The 26,826-nt window shown below is 38.5% G+C and overlaps 2 protein-coding genes across 4 annotated transcripts in view; one reads left to right on the plus strand and one right to left on the minus strand.

Annotated features, from left to right (window-relative positions):
* RSPH14 (radial spoke head 14 homolog) overlaps positions 1-26,826 on the plus strand; it is a 70,535-nt gene that overhangs the window by 17,456 nt on the left and 26,253 nt on the right. The window lies entirely within an intron of this gene.
* The window catches only part of GNAZ (G protein subunit alpha z), a 43,584-nt gene that overhangs the window by 8,114 nt on the left and 8,644 nt on the right, over positions 1-26,826 (minus strand). For all 3 annotated transcript variants that reach the window (XM_005503896.4, XM_021289553.2, XM_021289554.2), the window contains one exon: positions 16,274-17,550. In XM_005503896.4, coding sequence (XP_005503953.1) covers positions 16,274-16,996 — 723 coding nt within the window. In that variant the 5' untranslated portion in view covers positions 16,997-17,550. The remainder of the gene's footprint in view (positions 1-16,273; positions 17,551-26,826) is intronic.

Consider the following 26,826-nt stretch of genomic DNA (forward strand, 5'->3'; position numbering starts at 1 on the left):
TCTGTACCATTAGAGGCTAATCAGATCTTCCTAATGATGGTCTTTATCATTCATATCAGCACAGGAATTTGCACAGTTCAAATAAATTCAAACTTGCAAATGAATTAGAAAAGTAAAAATAACACTATATGTGGGACAAGGGCTGTGCCAAATATTAAGGAGATCTTTTTTACATTATCAGGTTTTTATAATTTTTCTTTTGTAATAATGGGTGAAAATATTTTTCCCTTGCAAATGGATAACTTTTCAAGAAAAATTCAGCATACATTATATGATTTGCAGAAGGGCAGAATTAGTGTATTTTCTCCCCAGCTTTCTCACCTCTAAACTGATACAATAAGACTCCTTAGTAATTTTTGTGTGTGTGTGTATCGACATCTGATGAAGAATCTTGGCTTTAGCTACTTCTGAACTGATCCTACTGTAATATTCTAAAAGTCCTTCTCTCCTACATTGGGGGAAAGTTCTGCTGGCACTTTACACTAATCCTAGAATTTGCAGTGCTAGAAGCTAGGGCTGTCCATTTGTACATCCATTCCCAAATTTTATCATCCGTTATATATGTTAATTTTATGTCATCTGAATATTTTTTTTCCAAAACTACAAGATTCTGTATATGTCCAAGTATACCACATTACTGATTTTTCTTTGCCATCTAATAATTCAAACTGAAATTGGTAACTGAGATCAAGGGAGACGTCAGATGCCTGAGGCTGATCGAGTTAGACACAGTGAGGTCCTGTTCTCAAGGAAGTGTCTCATGGGTCTCTCTTGCGCTCAGGGGACAAGAAAAACAGTGCTGTTAGCTTATTTCAAAGAAATTATCCTGTTGCTTGGATTGTTCCTTGAGGAATCACAAGAGGAATGATGGTCGTATCACAGGAAGTGCTGGAAAAGTAATGACAATTAGGGTAAAAAATAGCATAGAGGAACAGCAGAGACAAAAAGGAAGCTGTTTGAGCTTCTGATCTCTGCTGTTGTTACAGATTTACAAGTCATACTAACTTTTTTTTTAAGGCTTACTCAACGCTAATAACAATGCAATAGCCCAAGCAGCCTGCCTGATGTCTTTTTCAACAAGTTAACTTTTAGTGTTGTCTCTGTAAAACAACTGCTGGCTGGCTGATGAGCTCTTAATTAATGGATCTTGGATTGAATCAAGAAAGAGACATTCTGAGAATGAGTTATACCAGAGGAAAACTAACAAAGTTACTAGCTTCTGCAGTCTTGAAGGGACTTCAATTATTTACATGGCTGCCTATCCCTTGTCCGTTTCATTGATATTTTAAAAATGTAGAATGATTTCCTATTCAATCCACTGAAAGGGAGAAGCTTATATTTTGATTTTGGTTTGTGTAATGCTTCTGTTTTCAACCTGGTGTTTATACAGTAGGCCAGAGAATAATGTTGGCTCCGTGAGTCCTGCACTTAGCCTAAGCACAGAATCACAGAATGTCAGGGATTGGAAGGGACCTCGAAAGATCATCCAGTGCAATCCCCCTGCTGGAGCAGGAACACCCAGATGAGGTTACACAGGAAGGCGTCCAGGCGGGTTTGAATGTCTCCGGAGTAGGAGACTCCACAACCTCCCTGGGCAGCCTGTTCCAGTGTCTGTCACCCTTACTGAGAAGTTTTTTCTCAAATTTAAGTGGAACCTTTTGTGTTCCAGTTTGACCCCACTACCCCTTGTCCTATCATTGGTTGTCACCGAGAAGAGCCTGGCTCCATCCTCGTGACAATCACCCTTTATCTATCTGTAAACATTAATGAGGATGCTGTGGGAGACTGTGTCAAATCCCTTACTCAAGTCAAGGCAGATCACATCCACCGCTCTGCCATCATCCATTCATCTTGTTATATCCTCATAAAAGTCAATGAGGTTGATCAAGCACGACTTTCCCTTGGTGAAGCCATGTTGACTGCTCCTAATGACCCTCTTATCCCTGATATGCCTTGAGATGGCACCAAGGAGAAGTTGTTCCATCAGTTTCCCAGGGATGGAGGTGAGGCTGACCGGTCTATAGTTGCCTGAGTCCTCCTTCTTGCCCTTTTTGGAGACTGGAGTGACATTTGCTTTCCTCCAGTCCTCAGGCACCTCTCCTGTTTCCCAAGACTTGGCAAAGATGATGGAGAGCGGTCCCGCAATTACCTCAGCCAGCTCCCTCAGCACCCACGGGTGCATCCCATCCAGACCCATGGATTTATTGCCTAACTGCCTAACCCAGATTGCCTACTGCTCCCTAACCCAGTCCTCATCAACTGAGGCAAACTCCTCCATTGTCCTGCCTTCTTCTGGGGCCTCAGCAGTATGGGGCTCCTCAGGACAGCCTCCGGCAGAGTAGACAGAGACAAAGAAGGCATTCAGTAACTCTGCCTTCTTTGTATCTTCTGTCACCAGTTCTCACAGAGTGAGAACTCAAGATGCATTCTCCTCCAGCCTCTGTTTTCCATTGCATTCGTTTTAAGTTCCTCTTCAGGTTTCCATGGAAATGACAGAAAAGTGTGCTTATATTCTTGGCATTAAAATATTCCAAAAAAGAGATAAGGAGATGGTTCATATGGTAGATGCTGTATTGCTGAAACAGGCAGTCAAAAACTAGACTCCTTGTATGTAAATGATCATATGCATAACTTAATGCATTCTGCACAGGGAGAGAAGGAGGAATAGATGTATAAATCTGACCTGCAGAGAAACCAGGTATTTCTGTCTGAAATACAAGACTTCCCAGAACAATGTAAAATAAAATGCTACTAAGATTTCATCATTAAAAGTAAAATCTTTCTCAAGGGAACAGTAGATGATTGAAACTTGCTAGAAAGGCACATGTTGTGCTAATGATCACATATTTTAACCAAAATGTCTTCTTTAGTAAAAAATTGTATGTTTCTTGAAACAGAAATTCTTGGGTTGCTATCACCAGCCAATATATTAAAGTCTTTAAAGCCAAAGTAAAATCTGTCTTCATAGGGAAAATAATTTTATAAACCTGATGTTTGAGCAGAGCCATGAAAATCACATTAAGAGCATTTCAGATTTTCCAATTTAAAATGCCAAGAAACAACTAATTGCATTTCTTTAAAAACAGAAAGAAGCAGACTTTGATTTAAAAAGTGCATCTAGTTGTCCTAGTAGTTGTACTACATGCACTAGAAGGGCAGTGAACTACATAGTGAATATAGGACTAATTCCTCTCTGAAATCTAAACACATTAACTACTCATCATAGATGCAGGCCCACACTTACACATCAGGACAAAGGACAAAGAGTAAACTGTGGGCCATGCCAGAAGGATGTCTTTACTATCTGAATGCAGAACCATGCACTCACCTTTCTTGATGATGGATGCAGTAGGCTGGATGAGTCTGCCATTCAGCCCATGTGCCCTTGCAGTGCATTACACAGGTAACATGAAAAGTCTGTCTTAAGCCTCGCCTGGGTGATTTCCAGCACTGCCACAAGGCCAGATGAGATTTACAGCAGGAGTCTGAGCACATACAGCTGGACTAAAGAGATTTTAGTCTGCTTATTGGCAAGGGCTCTTAAATATGGTGTAGACTGTCATTATCATCACATCTCAGCAGTCCTGACTCTCTAGTATCTAATGGAATCGTGATAAATGCTCCAAGACATCACCTATTCTTTTAGGTATGGAAAAAAAAAAAACTACATTTTTTGGCATCAGATCTTGTTATAATACTGCACGTGTGTAACTAACTGTTGAAATGTGCAGGTATTGCAAATATAACTGCATGACACTCAAATCTGAGATTTTTTTTTTTATAATTACCTATATCACCAAATGCAGTGAAAAATCCTTGATGAATGCAATACTAACTGTAAAGAAAGTTTAGCACATAAATCTATGCAATGCCAGTTACGTCAGCACACCTACTTCAGAATTCCACATGTTGAGAACTGTATCTTGAAATTCAAACTGCGTCTATATCTAGTAGGTTTTACATATATATATTTATATGTATATACACACATACACAAGTTTATTTCTTTATGTACTGAAAAGGAACTTCAGCAGTAACTACTTTGACAGTGGATAGGAGAAATGAAGGAGAAGTTCAAGAAGAACAGGGAACTGCTGGAGAGAGTCCAGCACAGGGCAACAAAGATGCTGAAGGGAGTGGAGCATCTGCCTTATGAGGAAGGGCTGAGGGAGCTGGGGCTCTGGAGCTCGGAGAAGAGCAGACTGAGGGGTGATCTCATTAGTGTTTACAGATATGTAAAGGGTGAGTGTCAGGAGAATGGAGCCAGGCTCTTCTTGGTGACAACCAACGGTAGGACAAGGGGTAGTGGGTTCAAACTGGAACACAAGGGATTCTGCTTAAATTCGAGAAGAAACTTCTCAGTAAGGGTGACAGACACTGGCCCAGGCTGCCCAGGGAGGTTGTAGAGTCTCCTACTCTGGAGGCATTCAAAACCCGCCTGGACACCTTCCTGTGTAACCTCATCTGGGTGTTCCTGCTCCATGGGGGGATTGCACTGGATGAGCTTTCGGAGTCCCTTCCAATCCCTGACATTCTGGGATTCTGTGAGAAGAACTTAGAAAAAAAATCAAGGGAAGCTCTTTTCCTTTGTTGTAATATTCAGGGAATAGTATACGAAATGTCATTTCAACAGAAAGCAGCAAGAATTTTTGAAGGTGATAATACAACTAAGTAGCAGATGATAAAAATTACTACATTTGTAGTGGTGCTAAGGGTAGCCAAGATACTGTGTTATGATGAATCGGTACGGTACATTTATCATATGTCTTATAAGGCATGGAATTCCTCACAGAGTTTTCAAAGAATATTCATTTTTTCAGTTTTAGTGTTTAAGACATCACATAGGCAGTTTTGAAAATCCAGTTTAAACTACCAATCATCAGAAAATATAATTTATGTCACTACCTTTTACCATGTATGCTATTTAAAAATTCTTGTTCAGGAAGTGAAGGAAGTGTGTGCCTTAGGTACATGCCATAATTTACCTAGGTACCATGGTAGACTCAACAGTAAAGGTTTCTAATATGGGTCTATTTTATGTTCTATTTTATGTTACTCGTCTTTAAAAGCTTCTAGAAAAGCACTGACACTCCCTGTGATCCTTGATTCCAGATAAATGGTTGCAGGAAAGCTTATAATCAGTCTGTCTCCAGAGACGGCAGTGGTACAAGAACATCCCTGCATATTTCATTAGGAAAAAAAAGAAACACTCCTGATTTTTTTCATCTTGTATCTTAGAGAAGACCAGTCACTTCAGCAGTGAAGTGGACCTCATGGGATGAGCAATTATTTGCATCTAGATTTGAAATACACTTTAGGATAGCAATTTTACAATCTTTGTTTAGTTAGAACTAAGCTCTATTGCCACCAGTCAGGCTCTGAAGACTGAGATTTTTATAGTATATTTGGTGAGTTGGGTTTTTAAGTAAAATGTGAGGGTACTTCTCAAAAAATTTATTTCCTTGAGTGCTCTCTTCACTTATTCACATCAGCATTTTTTGTCAATGCACTTTTCTATTTTAAATATTCATGTTTTGAAGAAGAAATTGAATGATTTAAGTACAGAATGGCTTTTGTATTCTCAGAACACGGTGACATTTCTTTGACTCACTGTAGCCTTTCTGTTTTAAATGTCTTCTTGAGCAGAATAGCAGTGGTAACATTTTAGAAAAGCTGCATCACTCCTTTTTACTCAGGACACCTCCACCTAACTTCAAGTGTCACTTTCTTACAACTATCATTGATCACTGTGTGGCTGAAACCCTGTCTCAGGCTGGATGACTGGATATTTTGTGGAATTTAATGTCTGAATGGGAAAGACCCACTTTGGACACTGAATTCCATGGATTAGCCAATTTAGCAAATAGTATCAAGAGGAAGTTATAGTAATGTCTACGTTCTAAGTCTGCTAAAATTATGGTTTCTATTTTTGGTGGTTTATGTTGTTTTTTTTGTTTTTTTAATAGATCCCTATTTTTTGCATCAATATTGAAGAGAGGGGAGGGGCTGGTACATAATGGATACTGAAGTACAGAGTTTATTTCGTGACTGTGTAGTTTGGAAACATGAACACTCAGTAACCGGCAGTTTCTCTTCTTCCTCTACTAGCAGACAGAAGGTATAATTACACTCAGGGTAGTAATAGCTCCGGTCTTGACTGCCGATTAAAACAGCAAGAGTTATTTAAACAAGATAACAGGATGAAGGTGAAAATATAATTTAAAACTCTAATATTCTAATAAAATAGAATTTTTCAACTTGACTGAGAAAAGACCATATTATTTTTTTCCTTTGTTTACTACATTTCATTTTGCTATTAAAACTTACTATATTTTCTCTCTTAGAAATGCAGAGATGTATTAACCCAATCTACAGCTAAACGTCCCTGGAAACAAACATACCTCCTCTATTTCCATGTCTCATTCATAAACCAGTATTTCAAATTTTAAAATTTTTATTCTGTGATATTGTAGTTCATTTTATATCTTTGGAGATTAAATCTACCACCATAACATGTGGAAATACAGATACATGACATTCAACTTCTCAATGCTTTGGTCTTGTAGCTACAATCAGAGCTGCTCCACGTCAAGGATACGTGGCTTTGATTCAACATCCCTGTTTTCCTAGTATGCTAATAATTCATCTTGTATTGCAAGGGTACTAGAAGAGTTCTTTGTCTCTGTTTTTGCTGTAAGAATGGCTGCTGACCGGTGGCAAATTCTAACGCCGCAGCATTAGGCCATAGCTCCCTGGTAAGCTGACCTTGACAGTGAAGCTGGAAAAGGAATTACCCTACTCCTAAAGCACAGTGGAATGTCCCTCCGTTATGCTATCACATCTGTTTGGGAGGTCACACTGTAAATGCGATCAGTAGAACTCATCCAGCAAAAAATAGCTCAGTTTGGAGAATGTGAGCGAGCAGCACAGGAAAAAAGGTTTGGAACTCTAAATTGGACTTGTTGCCAGGGCTATGGTAACATCAGGCTACTTCTAAGCAATGCATGAAACAGACCAGTACAATATAGGATTAAAATGAGGTCTCTGCTATGTTTGTATAATGTAGTGATAACTGTATTGTGTAAATAGTCAGCAAAGAGCAGATAAAAAAAAATCTCACCTCTCCTCGGTTTCACCCACACAACCAACAGGATTTCTTTATGCTTCTGAAAATAATATCTGGGGGACAAAGAGCCTGTATTCCTACTTTACCTTACATCAATAGAAAGGATCTATTTAAAATATAAATGTGGTTTGCTGAGATCACCCAGCAGTGGTTGTGTATGTTGGCTGGCAGGGCCATGCTGCTCCCTTCCCCCTGCCTACCTCCTGCCTTCAATACCTCTCAAGTCTGTATAATGGGTCCTATGACAACAGCAAGATTTTGTCTCCTCCTTTACCTTTTAATAATTCTGTTACAATATTTGGTAGCAGTTATGGCATAATTGTATACTTCGGTGCTTAGGCAAAAGAAACAGAATTAGGACAAGATGAAAAAATACAAAATTAAAAGTACTTATAGAATTAACTTTTGTAACTGAAAAACATATTTCACAACTCTAAACTATTTAGTTTTGAAGTCTCACCTGTATAAAGCTTCCAATTCCTTTCACTTATTGCAAATAGAGCATCTGATATAAAATGCAATTAAAATTTCACCCTTTCAAAAAGACTCTCATACATTTTAACTCTGAGTACATTTAATGTTCTAAAATAGCCATAAAACCTTAACATTCTTTTAATCATATAAAATCTAACTGGAAGCAGGAAATGTACTGACTTGCCTATACTTTTATTCATGACTCTTATTTGGAGTAACTATTTTGGTTATTTTATTAATGGCAGAGATTTGAATCCTGAGCATTACTGAATTATCCTAATAGTATCAGCTAGCATTTATATCCTAGATGGTCAGTTTTTCTGATTAAAAATATAAGCTTCAGTTCTTAAAAGACCATTGCATGGGCATACTCCACTATAGTATCTTCACCCTTGAGGAGACTGGAACACGGTATGTAATACAAAGACAATCCCTAAACTGGCTAATCCAATCCCTAACATTCTGTGATTCTGTGATTTAGCCAGAATACATTATTTAATTTATAAAATAAAAAGGCTCTAAAACTTGGACTTTTATTTTATCTCTATATAAGTAAACATTAAACTGGGAGTATCATGATTCATTGGGTCTTTTGGTCTAACTTCCATTGATCAGAACTATGGTCATTTCCATCTATTGGGTTTTCTCCGTCCTAAGCCTAGTCATTTGTAGCTGGCAATGGCTGTCTGACTAAACTCTATCAGCAAAGCTGGTTGTGTCTCCTTCCTAAAAAAACCCCAAAATTTGCAGAAGAAAAAAAAAAGTCTATTTCAAGTTGGTAATTACCTGACCTAGCTTGTAGCCATTTATTTCTTATGTTGCCTTCTCCATTAGATTATGTATTTTGCTAAGTATTGAGCATTTTTTACTCCTTCAGGTACTTACACACTAAGCAGGTACTCAGCAATCTTTTTAGCTAAACAACACAAATTAACCTTTTGAAACCTTTTAAAATGCTCCAAGTCTCAGTGTGGATTTCTGGATAGCAATGACAGGCAGATGCTCTGCACAACGCTGCCTCCAGGACATTTTAGGCACAGCCACATTGCATTTAGTTTTGTCAGCCTTTCATTTTTTTTGGTTTGTTTTTGTTTTGTTTGTTTTGTTTTTTTTTTTTGTACATATCTTTAACCTCGTTTATTAACCTCTCACACTTCTAATTCATGTTGATTGTTCTTCCATGGATGGGTTATTGGTGGTTTATTTATTTCTTTCTAATTATTGCTTTTATTTGATCTATGAAGAACAGCAAAGGCACAATACAAGCTGCTATTAGAATCATCCATTTTTGTATCACTGCCAGGAGAAATCATACTATCGAACTCTACCTAATACTAAAAAGCATTGTAAAAATATCTGAGAAGTCCAATGACATCCCCAGGCATTACTATCAGGGCACTGCTGCATAAACATTTACACCAGTGGCATTCCAACCGACGTTGGCAAATACTAATGGTAAGAAACTCTCCTTGCTGTGTCACAGTTGCCGTGCAAGGGCTCGGATTGCTGGAAACACTGCTGGCTTTGGCAGGACACTGCTGAAGCAGAGCTCAGTGTCGACTGATACAACACTCTGCCATGCCATGTTGCCAGGGAAACAGCAGAAGAGGAGAACATACGGCTGTTAAACTGGAGGGGTTCTAAAAAAAACCTAAATAAATGTAGCATATGTATGACATACAATTGTATTATTCAGTAACATTAGTTTAGTCATAAGCTTTCTCCCCAGAACTGGTGGACTGAAGGATTATTGCTTCTAAAGATGGGACTTCCGTTACATGGATTTTTATGCTAAATTGTGTTAAACCATTATCAATATTTTATTTCTACTGATGATAAATGTTTGGGGGTTGGTTCCTGTTTGTAAAAATAGGAAAAATATGACCAATCAGTAAATAACAGGGAAAAGTACGCAGAGAGTGACTACACTGTTTATTTTGAAAGCAAGTTTTTTCAATCGATGTAATAATGTAAAGAAAGGACAGTATCAGAATTAAATATCTAAAAAAGAAGTGACGGGAGTTATAGAACTGAAGTAATTGAAGTGGAAGAGTTATTCATCATCTGCTAATTTTGAAGTATAATCAGGGGACACTGTCATTGGTTGACAGGTTCAAAATTTAACTAAGCCTATTAATAGCTTTAAAAATGCATTTTGATACTCAAAAATACATCCCAAGACTCAGGCTGAAGTATTCAGTCTTGGCAGCACACAATCGAAAAAAAAAGATAAAAGCAAATCCATGGCACATCACACATGTCTCATCCATTACTTTTCGTAAGAAAAACAAACAAAAAACCACAAAGAAAAATACCCAAAGAAAAAAACCACCACCACAGCCATCCGAGACAAAGATCCATCTTACCCAAAATCCCATGTCTTACACTTGCTATAAACAGATAATTTAGGGAGGGGAAGAAAATTAAGATCCAGGGAAACACAAATACTTCCCTAGTATTTTATCCCTGCTTCTCAAGATCTGAACTCAGAACTTCCAAGACAAAAGCACTATCTTAAAATTTAATAGGCCTTCAGATATTTTCCTTTATACATTTTTCTATTTCATTCTAAACTTTTTCAGAGTTTTGGTGCCACAACACACTCAGGCAAAATGCTCCATAATTTCACTCTACATTGTGTAGTGCTGAGCTGCCTTTACCTTGTTCAGATCATCTTAGCGACTAATATAATTTGATTTTCTTGGTTCTTAGAGAGACAATAGCTAATGATTAGAAATCAATTTTCTGTATGCCAGGGGAAAAAGTCCCCATCTATTAAGTGTTATTTTTATTGAAAATATTCTGTACTTTGCTCTATTTCTAACATATTTTCCTCATAATGGGAGAACAATAACTTAGATAGCATCCTAAAAACAGACATGCTCTGCATTTGATACTGATTCTTTCTGCAGTGCTTTCCTAACATTGCTTGCTTTTTTGACCACTATTGAACATCAAATTGATATTTTCATAGATCGAGCTGTTACAACTCCAAAATCTCTTTCTGGTATGCGCACTATATGAGTCAACAAGATACTGAACCGTCTAACAGTATCTTTAAAGGAATTCAAGTTCCTGTAAAAGCCTTGTCACACTGCCAGAGAAATGGCAGTTACCTAAGTTTTTAATATTAGATGCCATTATTTTTAGTTTAAAAAACTGCTGGAATAGCAACACTGTGATTTGTCTTCCTAGCACCTGACTTCTGCTCAAAAGAACCTACTCTTGAAAAGCCCATGTAGAAACACCACATACATCAAACAAAAATGGTGATGATACCATAAGAAATGTAAGGAACCTTGAATTTACATAAACAAAAGCGCTCACACTACAAACAGAAGTTCAACTAACACTAGTCATGGTATTAATCTGGCTTAATTGCACTATTGCCTGCAATGGGAATGATTATGCAAGTGGCTTAAATGCATATCAAGAATTGCAAGGTGAAGCAGGTCTTAGTAAACATGCTTTCTGAAAATGTATGCTGTGATATATTCTGGATTATTTGGTTACAGTACTGTATGCTCTTATTTGTATTTAACTGTGAAAACGTTACTCTTTCTACTGTGCCTTGTTATATCAAAACCTAACATATGCCTTCTTACATTTGAAATATGAGTTCATAATATTATGAGGTTGTGTTTTGATGGCTTATTTGCTTGAGCAAGTTCTTATCACTTTGTGGCATCACCTGAACATACGAAAATGTGAATACATTGTAATCCTTGATAAACCATCTGTCATCTCTCTTGAAGAATCAAAACTTTATATTGTATAGCATAAAGTTCAGGTGATAGGACTCTAAATTAGCAGAGAAACCAATTCAGTTAACTTAAGCAAAATGAGGTTCAAGTTGGGATGAGGTAAGAGTTTGGCAGCCACAGAACATTTTTAATGCAAAAGACAACAAAAAGTTGTACTTGAAAAGGCTTTGGTCTAGACTGAGGGCCCCTTCAAACAACCCCATGAGAACATTATTAGGTATGTTTCAGTTGTCAAATATTCACAACTTAAAAAACCCCACCACCTTTCAAGCATGTATTATAAAAAAAGTAGTATTTGTTAAGTTTTAAGCTTTCAGTGAGGGGACTAGAATGTCCTCCTTTTACAAATACTGCCCAATTCACATAAAATATTCTAATAATATAGCCAGCAAGTGTTTGGTTTGTTTTGGTTTTTTAGCATTCATGTTTATAAAATTATTGAACTACTGTCATTTCTAGGAAAAGCAGATGTGTACAAGCTTTACTCGGTTTCTCCTGCAGCATGTGGTTCTGTTGCAAATACTGACCTCAGGAATTCTCATTTATACATTCATGTTTAACTTATTTCATTATTTACTTTATTATTGTATCTTTGAAGAACCTTTCTAATGGTCTAGAACCCTGTTGCATGTACAGACTATGAAAGAAAATGGAAAACTATCCATTAGGATGTATAGCAGGTATGAAACACAAAACTGAGTGCACGCAGACAGATGAGGACACTGGCAAAGAAACCGCAAGACTCCTTTTCAGGGTGAGAGACAGGAGTACTAACATGAGAGAGTACAGATGATTTAACATTCTCTAGCACACATTAATTTAAAAGCAAATTTAAATAACGATGAGACACTTAGGGATTAACAGAAAACTCCTCCTAAGTGCAGGATGCAACATGTCAGGTGGAAAAAAAGAAATCATTACATTACTTTGTAATTTCACATTATCAAAGGCCAGAGATGACATCTTAATATGTAATAAAAGATAGAACAGGTCAATCAGCTGCTAAGGACCCTAAAAATGAAGACAAGTCATTTATTTGGTATAATAGAGATGAAATCAGGATGGGGATATAAAAACTTAAGGCAGCCTTCTCAGAGTGCTGGTCAGGAATAATAATCTTGTAATAAATCAACAGCATTCCAAAGGTATTGTACAAACCAATTTTGCAACTGTGTCAAAAGAAGAGGCAGCTGATGCCTAGATGAGTCATACTAGTTATGTGCATGGAAAGATGAAGCTATATTTATTACATGTTAGCTAGAAAAAAATGTGTAAGACATTGTGGAAATGAAAACAGGCCCAGATCACATTTGCAGATAATCCTAGATAAGCAGGAAAAGTACTGTCATAGAGAGTGACAGAAGCAAAAACACAAGGTGGAGAGAATCAAAAATAAAAGTGAAGAATTATAATTTTCACCATCTTGCTCTTTAGTAAACAGCAAAGTGTTGCACATTTTGAACAGACAAGTCAAAATATTGGTTTGGCCAGACATACAAATTGTTAACTCAGGTGATTGTCTCTGCAAGTGATGTTACCCAGAATGAAGTGTAGCAGAAGGACAAAAGCCCCGTAAAAATTTTGTCTTTCCCTTCTCTCATTTCTTTCCAGGCAATATAAAATGTAACTTGTCTCTTAATAACACACAAAGGAAAAATTATCCAGGCAACTGATATTTGGGGCAGTATTTTTGTTCTCCCTTCTGCACATTGGTCTCACTATAATATTCTCACCCTGAACAGGCTTCACAAGTTAGCTCTATTCAGGACCAACTATTAATATATATGCGGTAAGCTATACCAACAAAAACAGTTCTGACAAGGACCATTGCAAATATCCTGTCTTTGCAAAAAGCTGTTAAGAGATAATTCCACACTTGTAGAATAGCCTCAAGCATACGGAGAGGATGGCAGCATGACAGAAAGACCTAGACAAACCCAACAATGCTACTAAAAATTAGGTAACAATCTTTTCTTTTTCTTTCTTAAAATAAATTTCTCTGGTCTGACATTTCTCATGACCTCGCATAATTACTTCTCAAACTTGTCACTTAGCTGCCTTCTAATTAGAAAAATCTTTGTAAAAGATTTAGTAGTCAAAATGCATATTTCATTTGCAGTAAAATGCAAGTATTTGTGAAAGGTTTTATCAAAAGTCAGCTATGGAGAATGTTCTTGACCACAAGGTCTTTTTCCCTTGAAGAATCATAGAAAGTGCACGCAAAAGGAATTCAACCATACAAGGCAAGATTGTAAAACAAAGGGAATATTTTTGGAAACTATTTTGTAGTCTTGGTTCATACCTAAGTATAATTGCCTTTCAAACTTATCACTTAACTTCCCTTCTAATGAATCTTCTTAAGGAAACTCTATTAGCAACTAAAAATACTGACGAAGGAATTAAAAGTACGAATGAATTGAAATAATTTCATATCGCTTTACCAGTAAAAGAGACTTTATAAAGTGATATCCCTTTCCTACATACATAGGATATTAAGGGAATAGTTTTACCTCTTCGGTGATGTTCTAGTCTTATGCTGGGTTGGCGGGAAGGAGTTGGTTGCAGAACAGGGAACTTGAACAGACAGGTATGGCAGTAAAAACAAACCAGCACACAAAAAGCCAAGGGTGAGATTTCTGAGAAATATTGCTCTATGGCTTTTGTCTGATATTTATTTGGTTTTGGTCTATGATTTTTTTCATACGGCTTGCAAGGAAATATTAGCATCTTCCTCCAGCTCTACCTCAGTGACTGCTGTCAGCTTCCAATACAAACTCCGGGAAATATGTCCAAAGTATCAGCTATGTAATTTCTTTCTTGAACCACTTCTATCTCATGAAGTTTGCCCACCTCAATTACAATAAGCTCCCATCACCACAACTCTGGAATCCCCTAGGTTACTTGACAATATTTTAATCTGTACTGTGATTCTATGATAAGGGATATTGTATAAAATGCAGACTGGAGTTGTTTCAGGTACTGATAGAGTTCATCTTGCCCCAGGAATCTGGTGAACAGCATGTGTTATAGAAAACATGCATAATTTGGGGGAGGCTTTTACATTTAGCCATTAAAGCCACTACAGTTATTCAAATCATTATCAAAACCATGACCACGTATTTGGAATCTTTAAAGAGTACAGCAGCTCTCAATAAACTATTTTTAATGGAAAAAAAAAAAATAAAATCAGGGATGCAACTATGTTGACATTTCACAAGTCTGGTACAAAATAAACAACAGTGAAGAAGGTGACCATTGGCCCCTTCCACAGGACAGGGGAGTGGAGCTTTTCAGGGTAGAATTCACAACAGAGATCTGCAGTGTGACAGACATCTGATGTAGAGCTTCAGTACTCCTTCCCACCCAGTCTGTTTGTGGGCAGAGTTCCCTTTCTCTCAACCTGTTCCCCCACTTGATCACTTTAGAGAAGTCTCTATTAGTTGGTAATCAGTCATGAGAGTCTCAGGGATTCCTCGAAATTATTGTTTTAGGGCAAAAAGGGAAAAGGAAGTGGGTAGCTGCATATACAATGGTGTCACAGTCATCCAAGCATTAGAGGATGTCAAAAAGGTGATGGGGTCTTACACATACAAATGCAGTACACTACATTTGACTTCAGATTCTCGGTAGAGAAACTTTGAGCTGTGTGTACTACACATAAATGGGGGTCTGTCTAATCAGGCTGATCAATAATCCTCGTCCACAGAAGACTGCCAAAACCAGATCATTAGACCTGGCTGAAAGGTCCTCTTTCTGTAGATTACTGAGGTACAGTTAGATTTCAAACAGCATGTAAAATTTCTTGGAACAATTTCCTCCCCAACAACACTCATGTAATGCACCTGTGTAAAAGAACAAGGATTCAGGTGTTCTGGAGTACTCCAGGAACCAACACTGCTGAACAAGCTTTCTCAATGTACAACAACTGAACATGTGCAAGAGAGTATAAGAGAAGTAGAAACATTTTAAGGTTAACTTTATGATTTTACAGTATAGATTTTAATTCTTCCTGAAAGGCAGCTGTTTTCAAACATAAATACAGCATGTTTATGAACCTCTAGATGACAGACTCATTATGTGTTCCTACCCACAAACTCCCGTCTCTTAAGCATCACATTTTACAAGTCTGTCAAAAAAACTAAGTTCAAGTAAAACACCATAAAGCTTAACTCAGACAAGCTGAATGTGATAGTAAACACACAATTGCATATGCCTAAGTGTTCATCTATTTTTCCATAGTTACTGTATTTGCATGCTGTGAAAATCAGAAGCTAATAACGTTAAAGGGAATTAAACAGGAATAGTTACTCATTGGACAAGGCAAATCAGCCATTTAAACAAAAACAGTCAAACAACATTTTAAAGTTCCATACTAATTAAAAACCACATCTGAACTATTATTTTTTAAAATCAATTTAATCCCAAATTCTGATTCAAAATCCTGGAAAAATATGGGGAGAAAACTTTTACTTGTTAGTGGTTTAGCTTAAAAATTTCCCAGGACTTGCAAAACATGGCATCCATATTAACCATCCCTTTGCACCAGAATGTCAGTACTGTCAACCTTTTAAAAGCGACATTTGGACTAACACTTAACTAGACAAACATTTAGCAAAAAGGCACAAAAACCAAATCTGCTGTTGTCTGAAGAGCACATTCCATTGGCCTCTATTTCCCAAAAGTAATAGTAAAAAAGAAATATGACCAGTAGGAAAAACTATCCAAATAAAGGAATTGTAGCTTCTGGCTTTTTACTACAGATTGTGCCTGAGGGGAAGGAAATCACATTTGGGGCTGGGAACTCAGGGATTACTGCCTTGGGAGGGAAGTGAGGGAGAGAAAAAAGGCCAAACGCTGGCAAAGGGGAAAGGAAGAGAAGAGAAGAGTAAGGAGCAGAAGGTACACTTACTGTTTGGTTATCTTCATACAGCTTCAAGTCATATCCACTCAGCTCCACACAGAAAATTATTGCTGTAACCCCCTCGAAACAGTGGATCCATTTTTTGCGTTCAGATCTCTGTCCACCCACATCCACCATTTTGAAAGTCAGCTCTTTGAAGGTGAACTTATTCTCTACAATCCCTGTGGTCATGTCCCGAGAACGCAGAATATCTTCCACTGTAGGGATGTAGTCCAGTGCTGCAATCCTTTCGAGGTCGTTTAAGTAGTATGCAGCATTATCCTCTAGGTGATACTCATTGGAGCGGCAAAAACACTCTTGCACCCCAGGGTCTGCCCAGAGCCGTTTCATGACTCCCAGCAGCTCAGGGGTAATCTCGCCCTTGCTCTCAGCTGGCCCTGTCAGAGCAAAAAGCTGCACAGCATCGTATGCTCTGTCGGGATTGTGAAATTCTATCTTAAGGGTGGCTAGAGCCCGAATGATACGTGTGAGGGAGTCAATTGCATTATAGATAATCAAAGGTTTGTATTCCTTACAGGCCTCCAGGTTAAAGCCACCACTATGAATGATTTTCATCTGCTTTACTATAGTACTCTTCCCAGAATTGCTGGTACCCAGGAGAAGGAGCTTAATCTCTCTTCGTTGTCGCTGACTTTCAGAGCGCAGGTGGCGGTCAATCCTACGGGACCGCCGCGCTGCCTCTTTCTCCTCAGAGCTTTGCCGACATCCCATGGTATAGCAGGCAGTTATAGAAGGGAAAGGCTGGAGATTGTCTCGCTCTCTTTGTGCCAGTGAAAAAAATCTGTGGTGTCTTTCAGTTCTTGTGCCAGGTACACCTTGAACAAAAAAAGTCACTATCCAACACGTGATGGTCCAAGATGCCTGTACCACCTAATTCAGTCCCAGCCGTGGTGCAAACACATGTAGATATGCAACCACAGAAATAGTCTCTTCAGTAGTTCTCATGGCACTCCCCTCTCCAGTGCATAAACAGTGGCACATTCCTGTTAATGAAGGGACAATTCCCTCTGCCACAGTTTGGCTAGATCCATCAAATACTCTCTTCTGTCCTGCATAATTATTTTGCTGCCTTCTGTCCAAAGATAAAGAGGTGCACTTTCACCTCCTCTGCTCTAGCCCTTGTCTTTTAATTGTGTTTTCTGGTTGCTGTGGTGATGGTGCCAGATAAAGCTGAAGCTCTTTTCAATGGTGCTGCACTTGTTTTGTTTCTCTTCTCCCACTTCTTCAGCTGATCCAGTTCAGCTCTGTAAATCTGTGCTTTCCACCTGCCAAACAATGAGAAAAGAAATGAATGAAATGAGAGACTTCACTTCCTTGCTGCAAACCACTCACTTTCTTCTCCTCTTCTAGACTTCTAAACCTTTTATCATCCAAACAGAAAATACAGACGGAAAAATATGTAAAGAAAAGCAAAAATCTAAAACCCTGGCAAAAACGGAGGGACAGCTGAAGCTTGCAGACCTAAGAAAATGCGGTTTATGAACAATAGTAAATCAAATCTCCCTTTCAGCCTTCTGTGTTTTATTGTCTAAACCTACATGAAAACAAACAGTACTGAGCTGTGCTCCAGTTTCTCCCTCAGCAAGAGCTTACGGCAGTGCTGCTCCCGCAGTCCTCTTCTGGCTGGTCTTCCCGAAGTAGAAACTAAACAGAATCACAACTACTTTTCCCAGTGTTTCTATTTATATAAATATCTTACACAGATATCCTCCTGAGTTTTCTTTCATGTTTTCTGTTTGCACTGAACATTTGAATAACTAAATTAGGAAGCAAGAGTAGATGATTAACTTTGCTTTATTATTTTGTAAAAGGGATAGTTACTGATCTTTGCAGAATTCAATAACAGATTTGATTTCCCCTTGGCGAACAGTACTGTTAGACATACTACCTGCTTCCTGCTTGTTCAGTAAAGTGAAGCACTACCACAACATACCTTGTAAGCTTCTTTCTATATCCAAGTTAAGTGTTGTTAACCCTCCCGTCTTCCATTTTTAATACAGGGAACTTTGAGATGTAGTACAAATGAACAGTGACTACAAGGTGAATGTTTCATACAAAAAGCACAGGAAATGCCCCTCCAAGCAAGTGCTGACAGCTTTTCAGTGGCTGTTAGAGCAATTATTCTTTCCCAAATTAGGGGTTAAGCCTACCAGTTGGAACTCTGCAGAAGGCAACAGCAGGAAGCAGTTACCTCTCACAGAGGGAAAACACATTGCTAAGAGCTGATTGGTGATAACTTGCCTATTTTCTAGGAAGGGCTTGTTGCTCCGGCTAAGCTCTGAGCACAGTAGGCAGCAGAATCAGAGATGTCACAGCTTCCTCATCATACGCTTGGCCTCGGCCCGCTTTGGCACCTTTCTTGCTCTCTGTTTACTTGTGTCAAGAGGGTCTGCAATGAGTGTTTTTGCAAACTCAACTACATGCCACTGAGATACTCTCAGAGATGGGCTTAAGAAAAATTTCAGAGCCTACAAAATATAATTTATACTACATTTTCATAAGACTATGTCTCCTAGGTTGCATTTCCAAAGTTGCCCTAGAAGTCCTTTGAAGTTTTTCCTGCATGTACTTGCAAGCATTTCAATGTAGATGTGACAAACAATTAAAATACATTCTGAAGAGGATGATTCTACACTACTAGGAGAGGGACAGAATGATCCAAGCTAGATATTGAATCTCTAGCTTTTGTGAGAAAAGAAATTGAACCACAACTACTTGCAACCTAAAGTATTAATACTTTGCTTTCTGTCTTTCCTAAGAATCACAGCAGAAATTTTAGTGAACAAAAGATATTTCAGCACTCCAAAATAGCAAACTGTAATTAAGTGTTTGAAATTGAACACTAGATTTACCAGTATTTATTTTTCCTTTCCCCACATCACCTACATCATGGGACAAGATTCACTTATATGTATGTACAGCAGGATGGGGTGGGTCTCATTCCTACTTGGCCATACTGCTCTGGTTGAAAAATATGAACTTACACGACTTCTATTTTAATGTGTAACATGTTATTTATTAGTGCATATACATTTAATAGTACCTGCTTTGTATGATACTGTTTCATTGTTGAGAATTTCCACTCTTGTTTTTTGTCTTGCCAAAAGTCCTTAGCAGCCAGGGATATCAGCAAGATCTTGCTTTACTCTCCCAATAGCTGTCACCATAATAGAAATCAATCACATCAAATCATGGTTTTAGCTAGCCTTTAAATAATGTTAATTGAGATACAGCACAGCATAAAAACTTCAAGGCAGGGGTTTCACAGATATGGATAAGAACAATTATTTCAGTTTCAGTACAGAAGAAGGGTTATATGGTTAAAATAAAGAATAAAGCTCATTTTTTTTAGTTTCTTAGCATCTCACATTTACATAAAACATTCTTAGAACATTCATTTGTGAGGGTAGAAAAGGGGAATTAAATTATGTTATCTAAGATTTCATTCCTCAGGTGGTAGAAACAAGTGTAATGATCTCGGAGTCTTCTGTTTAGCAAGAGGTATTACCTGTTATTTGTGCATTCTTTGTCACAGTGGCCTATCCTAACCTTGGTTTCTGTACTTTGTAACAACACACAGAGCATCTGCTTTAGGAACATACAAACATCAGACTCTTTAAAATTTTGTAATAAAGCAACAAACGAATCGCAGTAACCACTCCGTGCTTTGTAAGCACCTCAGGTGATTACCATAGTGTAGCTTATGTCTTCATTGGAGTAGCTGTTTAGCTTTTATCATCAGCATTACTGTAATTATTACATGGGTGATTCATGAGCTAAGACTCACATACCACAAGGCTCCTGTTTCAGAGGTCTTACAGTGCTTAAGGAGACAAGTTTATTACATTAAAAAAGGCTAGTAAATGTCAAGTTTGGTCATGAATATAGTGGCAAATTTCATATCACTCATTCAGCTTTATTGCACACAATATCTCATAAGGAATTTTGGTAGTTACCATAGTAAACGAAAGTTAGAGGGATTTGAAACAGGATAACAATGCAGGCTTGCAAAAGGAACTTTCTCTTCCTGTGTATAAAAGGCCATATAAGGGAGCAAAACCAAGCTTGTTTTAGACCGTTCCTGTGACAGGTACAAGCTGATCAGAGGTCAAAAATCAGAATCTCTGTAATAAGAACCTGAGAGCCTGGATGCAGATATCCTGAAGACAAGAAATTTGTTTAATGTGATAGGGAGAAGGAGCCAGTGAAGATTCAAAGATTGAAGCTCAAAGCCAAGCAAGAAGCAAGGAGAAAATGCTCCAGTAAATGGGAACCATGGAAACAATAGACAAGTTTTATCTGTGACGATGAATAAGAAAGTGTCTTTGAGACTCAGTACAGAAATAAATTCACAGCAGTTCTGCTTGTGTATTTTATGTGAAAGAACCAGAGGTGAAGCAGAAACTAAGGCAAAGAATGAGAGAGTAAAGTCACAGAAGCTGCGTAAAATTTCTAAGGTGAACTGAAAGGCAACCAAGAAACTTCTGCATCCATGAAAAGAAGAAAGAAAAGATGGTGGTAGAGGGATGAATGATGAGCTGAGAAGAGCAGATGTGCTCATCTTTCTATATCACGTTGGAATAAATCAGCAGAACTCTATATAGAGAAAGAAAAAGGCCAGTGGGAAAGGATTCACTCAGAAGTTGTAAAGATGGGTCTGCACATATGGAATTTAATTACATTAAGAAGGAAAAATATATATATACATATATAATAAATGCATGGTCAAAAAAGTCAGGTGGGTAATCAGATGTCCACCAGAATGGCTTTGCTAGAGAAAAGACATTGCTGAAAGCCAACGGGGCTGACAGTTGCCAAGACAGACTTTGCAATGAGAGACACAGCATAAAGTTTTGGGAAGAGGAAAGCAAAATATGGGAGATGGTTTCAGTAGAGGTAATCAACTCCAAATTCACAGAAAGGCTGTGATAGAGCATGGGAGGAGTGGACTGGCAATGTGACAGTTAAAACTGGGAACTAAGCAACAGAAAATGAGTAATGTTTCACCAAGAACAAATCAAAAGAACCTTGGTGAATGGAAAAACTGACATAGGTTGAATGAATATGCAGGAGCAGCAAGCTATCAACATAAGTCAAAAAAGGAATATAGGAGAGTCATAAAGAGAGAACAACATAAGGGAGTTCAGAGACAATAGGTCAAAGAAAGCAAGAGGGAAAGAGCAACATGATGCAGGAAGAGCATCATAGAGCTGGTCAAAATGGAAAAGAGTAGAAGAGGAAAGCAGGCCTGTAAAAGAATAAAGCCATTAATTCTCATGATGGTCTAATTTAGGGAAGGGCAAAGAAAATCTGACAAACCTGCTGTACTTATCAGTTGTAAAACAAAGCATAAAAGTGGATTTAAATGCTATTCCGAATACAAGAGAAAGAAAGGCAGAAACAGTGTGAATATCAGCTTAAGAGGCAGAGCTGTTATCAGGGATGAATTTGGTAGGTAGGGTAGAGAGCAATTTCCAGCCTTGGGCCACATATAAAATTAGTCGTATGAACTATGTCAGAAAGTATCTACATCAGAACTGTGAATTCCCTAGGCTCCAACTCAAGCTAAACATGGCTTGTCCACAGGAGGAGAGATGGGGCATGGAAGAAGTATTAGATCGCAGCCCAGGGAAAAAAAAAATCCCAAGAGGCTAAACAGAATCCACAGTGTTCTCTGGAGTGTGACTCATGAGGGGACTTGTACGCTACCAAACACAGATTACAGCTGCAGCCTACGCCTGGGCCCATTCTGCTTCTCCTTTGAAATTCAGAAGCTTTGACAGCCTTACAGTTGCACTGCATGCAAGAGCTTCAGCAGGTACATCTCGGACAGCTGAGCCATATTGCAGTCACTCTCTAATTCAAATGATTGTAATTTTTTTTTTTAGAAGCTTAATATGAAGTTGTCCATGTTCTGATTTTGATATGAAATTGTTTTGGGCCCAATCCAAAAACCAGAGCTACTTCACAACACATAACTCTACAACCAGAAACATTTAAGCACAGCGTTGTACAGCGGCTAATCAGCTCCTGGTTTCAAAAGCTAAGCTAATACATTTTTTACAATATTCTGCTATCTAGATTAAGTTCTGTGAAGACCTACATAAAGTTCTTTTTCACTCACAATAAAGCAAAAAGGCCTTGGTATCCCGATGCACCAACTTCTTTAGCTATCATTTTCACTTTACCAACACCCCTCCTCTAAAACACAACCAACCAACCAACACAAAAAGCAAAACACAAATTGCTGCTCCCATTAATAACCTCACATCCTTGTCCAGGCTCAGCAGCCGCTGGGATTTTGTGCAGCCCCTCCGTTCGGGGGTGCTCACCTTCCTCACCCCGCTGCACTTCCTGCACTTACACCCGCCACCAACAGCCAGAGGAATCCGAGGGGCTTTGTGCAGGCTTTAACTAGTAGGATTAGGAGAAGCTCATGTTAAACATATATCAAACATTAGAGAAAACTGTTGTGGTTAAATTATTTTCATCAGATGTTTGAAATGTCTCTTTTAATATATAAGCAAGTTGGTTGTGGATGAAGTAAGAGAAGGTGCAGGTTTAACTACCTGGGGAGACTGAAGGCCTAATTTTTCCAGAGAAAGCGGTTAGAGCAGCAGTGCAAGCATCTCTAGCAATATTGTCTGCGTGTTTTTCACCACTCATGCTTTGGAGAGTTTAAGTTTCTTAAATAACGTGAGGCTTTTCCTTTTGTTCAACCTTGTTTTTTCTACTGAGATCAATAATATTTCTACTTGGCACTAGATGACGTTACAATATGAGCTAGAGGAGCTCTGCTTAAATAGTTACAGTGAAACGGCAACCTGTGATAAACAACGCTTAGGGGTGAGTGTATTCATAGGACTTCCTCAGCAGAATAAATACCGCTGTCATTGTTTAAGGAAAAATACGAAAAACCCCAAAACCTGTAAAGTGCTATGGTTGTGATCTCCTTACCATAAAGGGAAGTCTTTACTTGACTTCAGTGGGTTTTATAATGAGCCTGTATCCGGTTGTGAACAGAATTAAAATAAACATAATGTATTTTAAAACATTGCAAGCAGAATACCTAAAGGCCAGCAATGTAGCCAGTTTTACTGATGAAAATTCAGTATTTAGTGCATGATTCATACTTTTGTAGATGAATATCTACGGATGAAAACTTTTGTTAAGAATAGACATGAAATTGAATGGTCTGACTTTCAGCTCCCCATTTTTATATGATCTCATCACTACTGTATTACTAGGTACCAAAGCATGATCAGTATAATTGTGTTTTAAGATTAATTTCTTCCCTACATACCCATGTTCCAAGCCTGGCTTCTGGTGGTATTCATCGTGTGTGTATGTTTGTTCATAGCTCTAGCCAACCTTATAAGAAGAGAAGCCAAATTTGACCGCACAGATTTTGAGTCATACTATGACAATGTAGTCCTGATGATTTGTCAGTATCACAGATTGCTTTCATAGCCTTCTAAGAATATCTTTTTGTCTATAACAAGACCCAAACAGTATTGCATATTAGTTAATATTCATTATTTTTTAAAGTGCATAGGTAACAAAATCAGCTGGGAAATTTAAGTCCATTTTTTGAGGAAGCTTGCATGGATTTTTAATCTGAGTATTTACAATAACACAGGAGTGCCATCACTTAGATTTGGCTGTGCGAAGTTGTTATTTTTCAGCCTCGCGCATGTTGGTAAATAGTTATTTTGCCCCAATCTGAAACATATAAATGATAGATGGATTTATTTCTGTTACAAGAGATAAACCACAACATCAAGAAAGAAAGTGATTGGATATTTTTTCAGCTGTGAGCTGGTAACTGTACTACTAGTGTTAACAGGTGTAGCTCCAAGTTTTGTAATACGTACTAATGTACGAAAGGGACCTGGGGGTCCTGGGGACAGCAGGATGACCATGAGCCAGCACTGGGCCCTTGTGGCCAGGAAGGCCAATGGTATCCTGGGGTGGATTAGAAGGGGGTGGTCAGTAGGTCAGAGAGGTTCTCCTGCCCCTCTACTCTGCCCTGGTGAGGCCACATCTGGAATATTGTGTCCAGTTCCGGGCCCCTCAGTTCCAGCAGGACAGGGAACTGCTGGAGAGGGTCCAGCGCAGGGCAACAATGATGCTGAAGGGAGTGGAGCAGCTCCCGTGTGAGGAAAGGCTGAGGGAGCTGGGGCTCTTGAGCTTGGAGACGAGGAGACTGAGGGGTGACCTCATTAATGCTTACAGATATATATAAAGGGTGAGTGTCAGGAGGATGGAGCCAGGCTCTTCTCGGTGACAACCAATGATAGGACAAGGGGTAATGGGTTCAAACTGGAACACAAAAAGTTCCACTTAAATTTGAGAAGAAACTTCTTCTCAGTGAGGGTGACAGACACTGGCCCAGGCTGCCCAGGGGGGTTGTGGAGTCTCCTACTCTGCAGACATTCCAACCCGCCTGGACACCTTCCTGTGTAACCTCATCCGGGTGTTCCTGCTCCAGCAGGGGGATTGCACTGGATGAGCTTTCAGGTCCCTTCCAATCCCTGCCATTCTGTGATTCTGTAATGATTATTTTGGTTTTCTATTAACACCCTGATCTAGTCAAAAGTGTCCCTGCTCACTGTGGAGGGGTTGGACTAGATGGCCTTTAAAGGTCCCCTCCAACCCAACCCATTCTATGAACGCTGCTAGTACTCGTGTGCATGTGGAGAGCAAGAGGGCAGTGTAATTGCTACTCCTATTCAAATTTTTGTTGTATATAAGATATTTTAAGCATTCAGATTTTTTCTCCCTTACATTTTTTCCCCTGTAGTCCTGCAAACTCCTTAGCCATGCAACCACAATTTCTGTATTTTTACTAAAACCTGTGACAACATTTTTACAAGTTCTTTTAGACCTTAAATTTTATCTGCAAATAATGTCTCTCTTATTGTACAGCTTCTCATGTGTTGAGGTCTGAAAAGTTTCCCTGTTCTATTTGAAGCAGGCTCTTGAATCAAATATTGAGAACAGATAGCTTGATTTATGATACTACATACATGATCTACTGCTACTGTTAATAGTAATAAAAATTAATTTTGCAGGGTTTTCTGCATCAAATAGACCTAAGAGCTTAAGTGAGTTTTCACAAACCAGACAAATGTGTGACTATAACCACACAGTACAGCTTTAACAGCAGCATTTGAAATGGTTGCTCTTTTGTTCTTTCTACACTCAGTGACATCTCTTCTTGACTCAAATAGCGGTGGCACTAAAATTATCTTAAAGCTGAAAGGTGCTAATCGAGCCTTTAGTTTATTCATTATTCAGCAATGGATCCTTAGCTATTCATTTCTTATTTCTAGTATTACCAGAAAAATTTACTTATGGTAACACTGTATCCTACTATTAAGATGGCATGTAAAGCTGAAATTTTACCACTGATAAAAAGCCCCGGATTCCTGACTATTCTAGTTAGCATTCTGCATTTCACACACATGAGATGTGCAGAAAAAAAACCTGACAACTTATCATTTTATTCCTTTTTGCTCACTAAAAATCTACTGTCGATACTGTTGTAAAAACAATTATGAGAAACAGGCACAGATCTGGAATAAGAAATAATATATGCGGCTGGAGATTACTCAGAATGCATCCACACCTCAGCGGAAAGGTCATGCACCAATTTCTCAGCAAGGCATATTAGGTCGAAACAGCACAAAAGCTGTTAGAGCTGGACAGATACCAGCTTCCAAATTCACCCTGAACTCCCAAAGCAGATTTACCCAGTGAGGGCAAATATCCACAGGGCATAGCAGAACAATGGTTTATCGTGAAAAGTTTGAGGACACCTCTGAGACTGCTCAGATTACTCAGGTAGTAGGGGTGAGGTGAGAGATTCTGCATTTTCAGTGATCTCGCAATACTACTGTTATCACACCATTTCTTCTTCCAGGATAATTGTGCTTAAAAGTGTAGATTTTGTTATGTTTTGGTTCATTGACAGCATACCTCAAGACTTTTAAATTGAGGTACTGGAGTCAGTATCGTAACTGAGAAAAGGTGACAAGGGTACTACCTCCTAATGCCATCTATGACTTTTAAACAGCTTTTGCATCTTTATTGCTGCAAGGATCAAAAAAATCCCCACAGGATGTATCTTAGCATTAAGAAAATAACTCACTATCTAATATCAACCCAAAAAAACTACAGACATTCCAGACAAAAAGGGATATAAAATGTCTTACCTCTCAGCTCTAGGAAAATCCCTGATGAGATGTCTTCCCATCCCTCCCAAAAGCACAGATGAAAGCAATAGTTAAAGAGCTCACAGCTGACTAAGCTTTCAGCCCAACCCACCTTAAAGCAATTCAAATTTTGTTTCAGTTTCTTCCAGCTGGCAGCAATACCATTAACGTACAATGCCACTGACATGCTTACTACTAGTCTCCTCCTCCCAAGGTGTATTTTGCACTAAACACTTGAGGAGGAATAAAGCAAACTGTGTCATCTGTGCCCAATGAAGACTCCATCCATTAGGGAAACATCCAGTAAAAGTTTTAAGGAGTTTT

Source organism: Columba livia, chromosome 17 (assembly GCF_036013475.1).
Source record: "Columba livia isolate bColLiv1 breed racing homer chromosome 17, bColLiv1.pat.W.v2, whole genome shotgun sequence".
In the NCBI taxonomy this organism is placed as follows: domain Eukaryota; kingdom Metazoa; phylum Chordata; class Aves; order Columbiformes; family Columbidae; genus Columba; species Columba livia.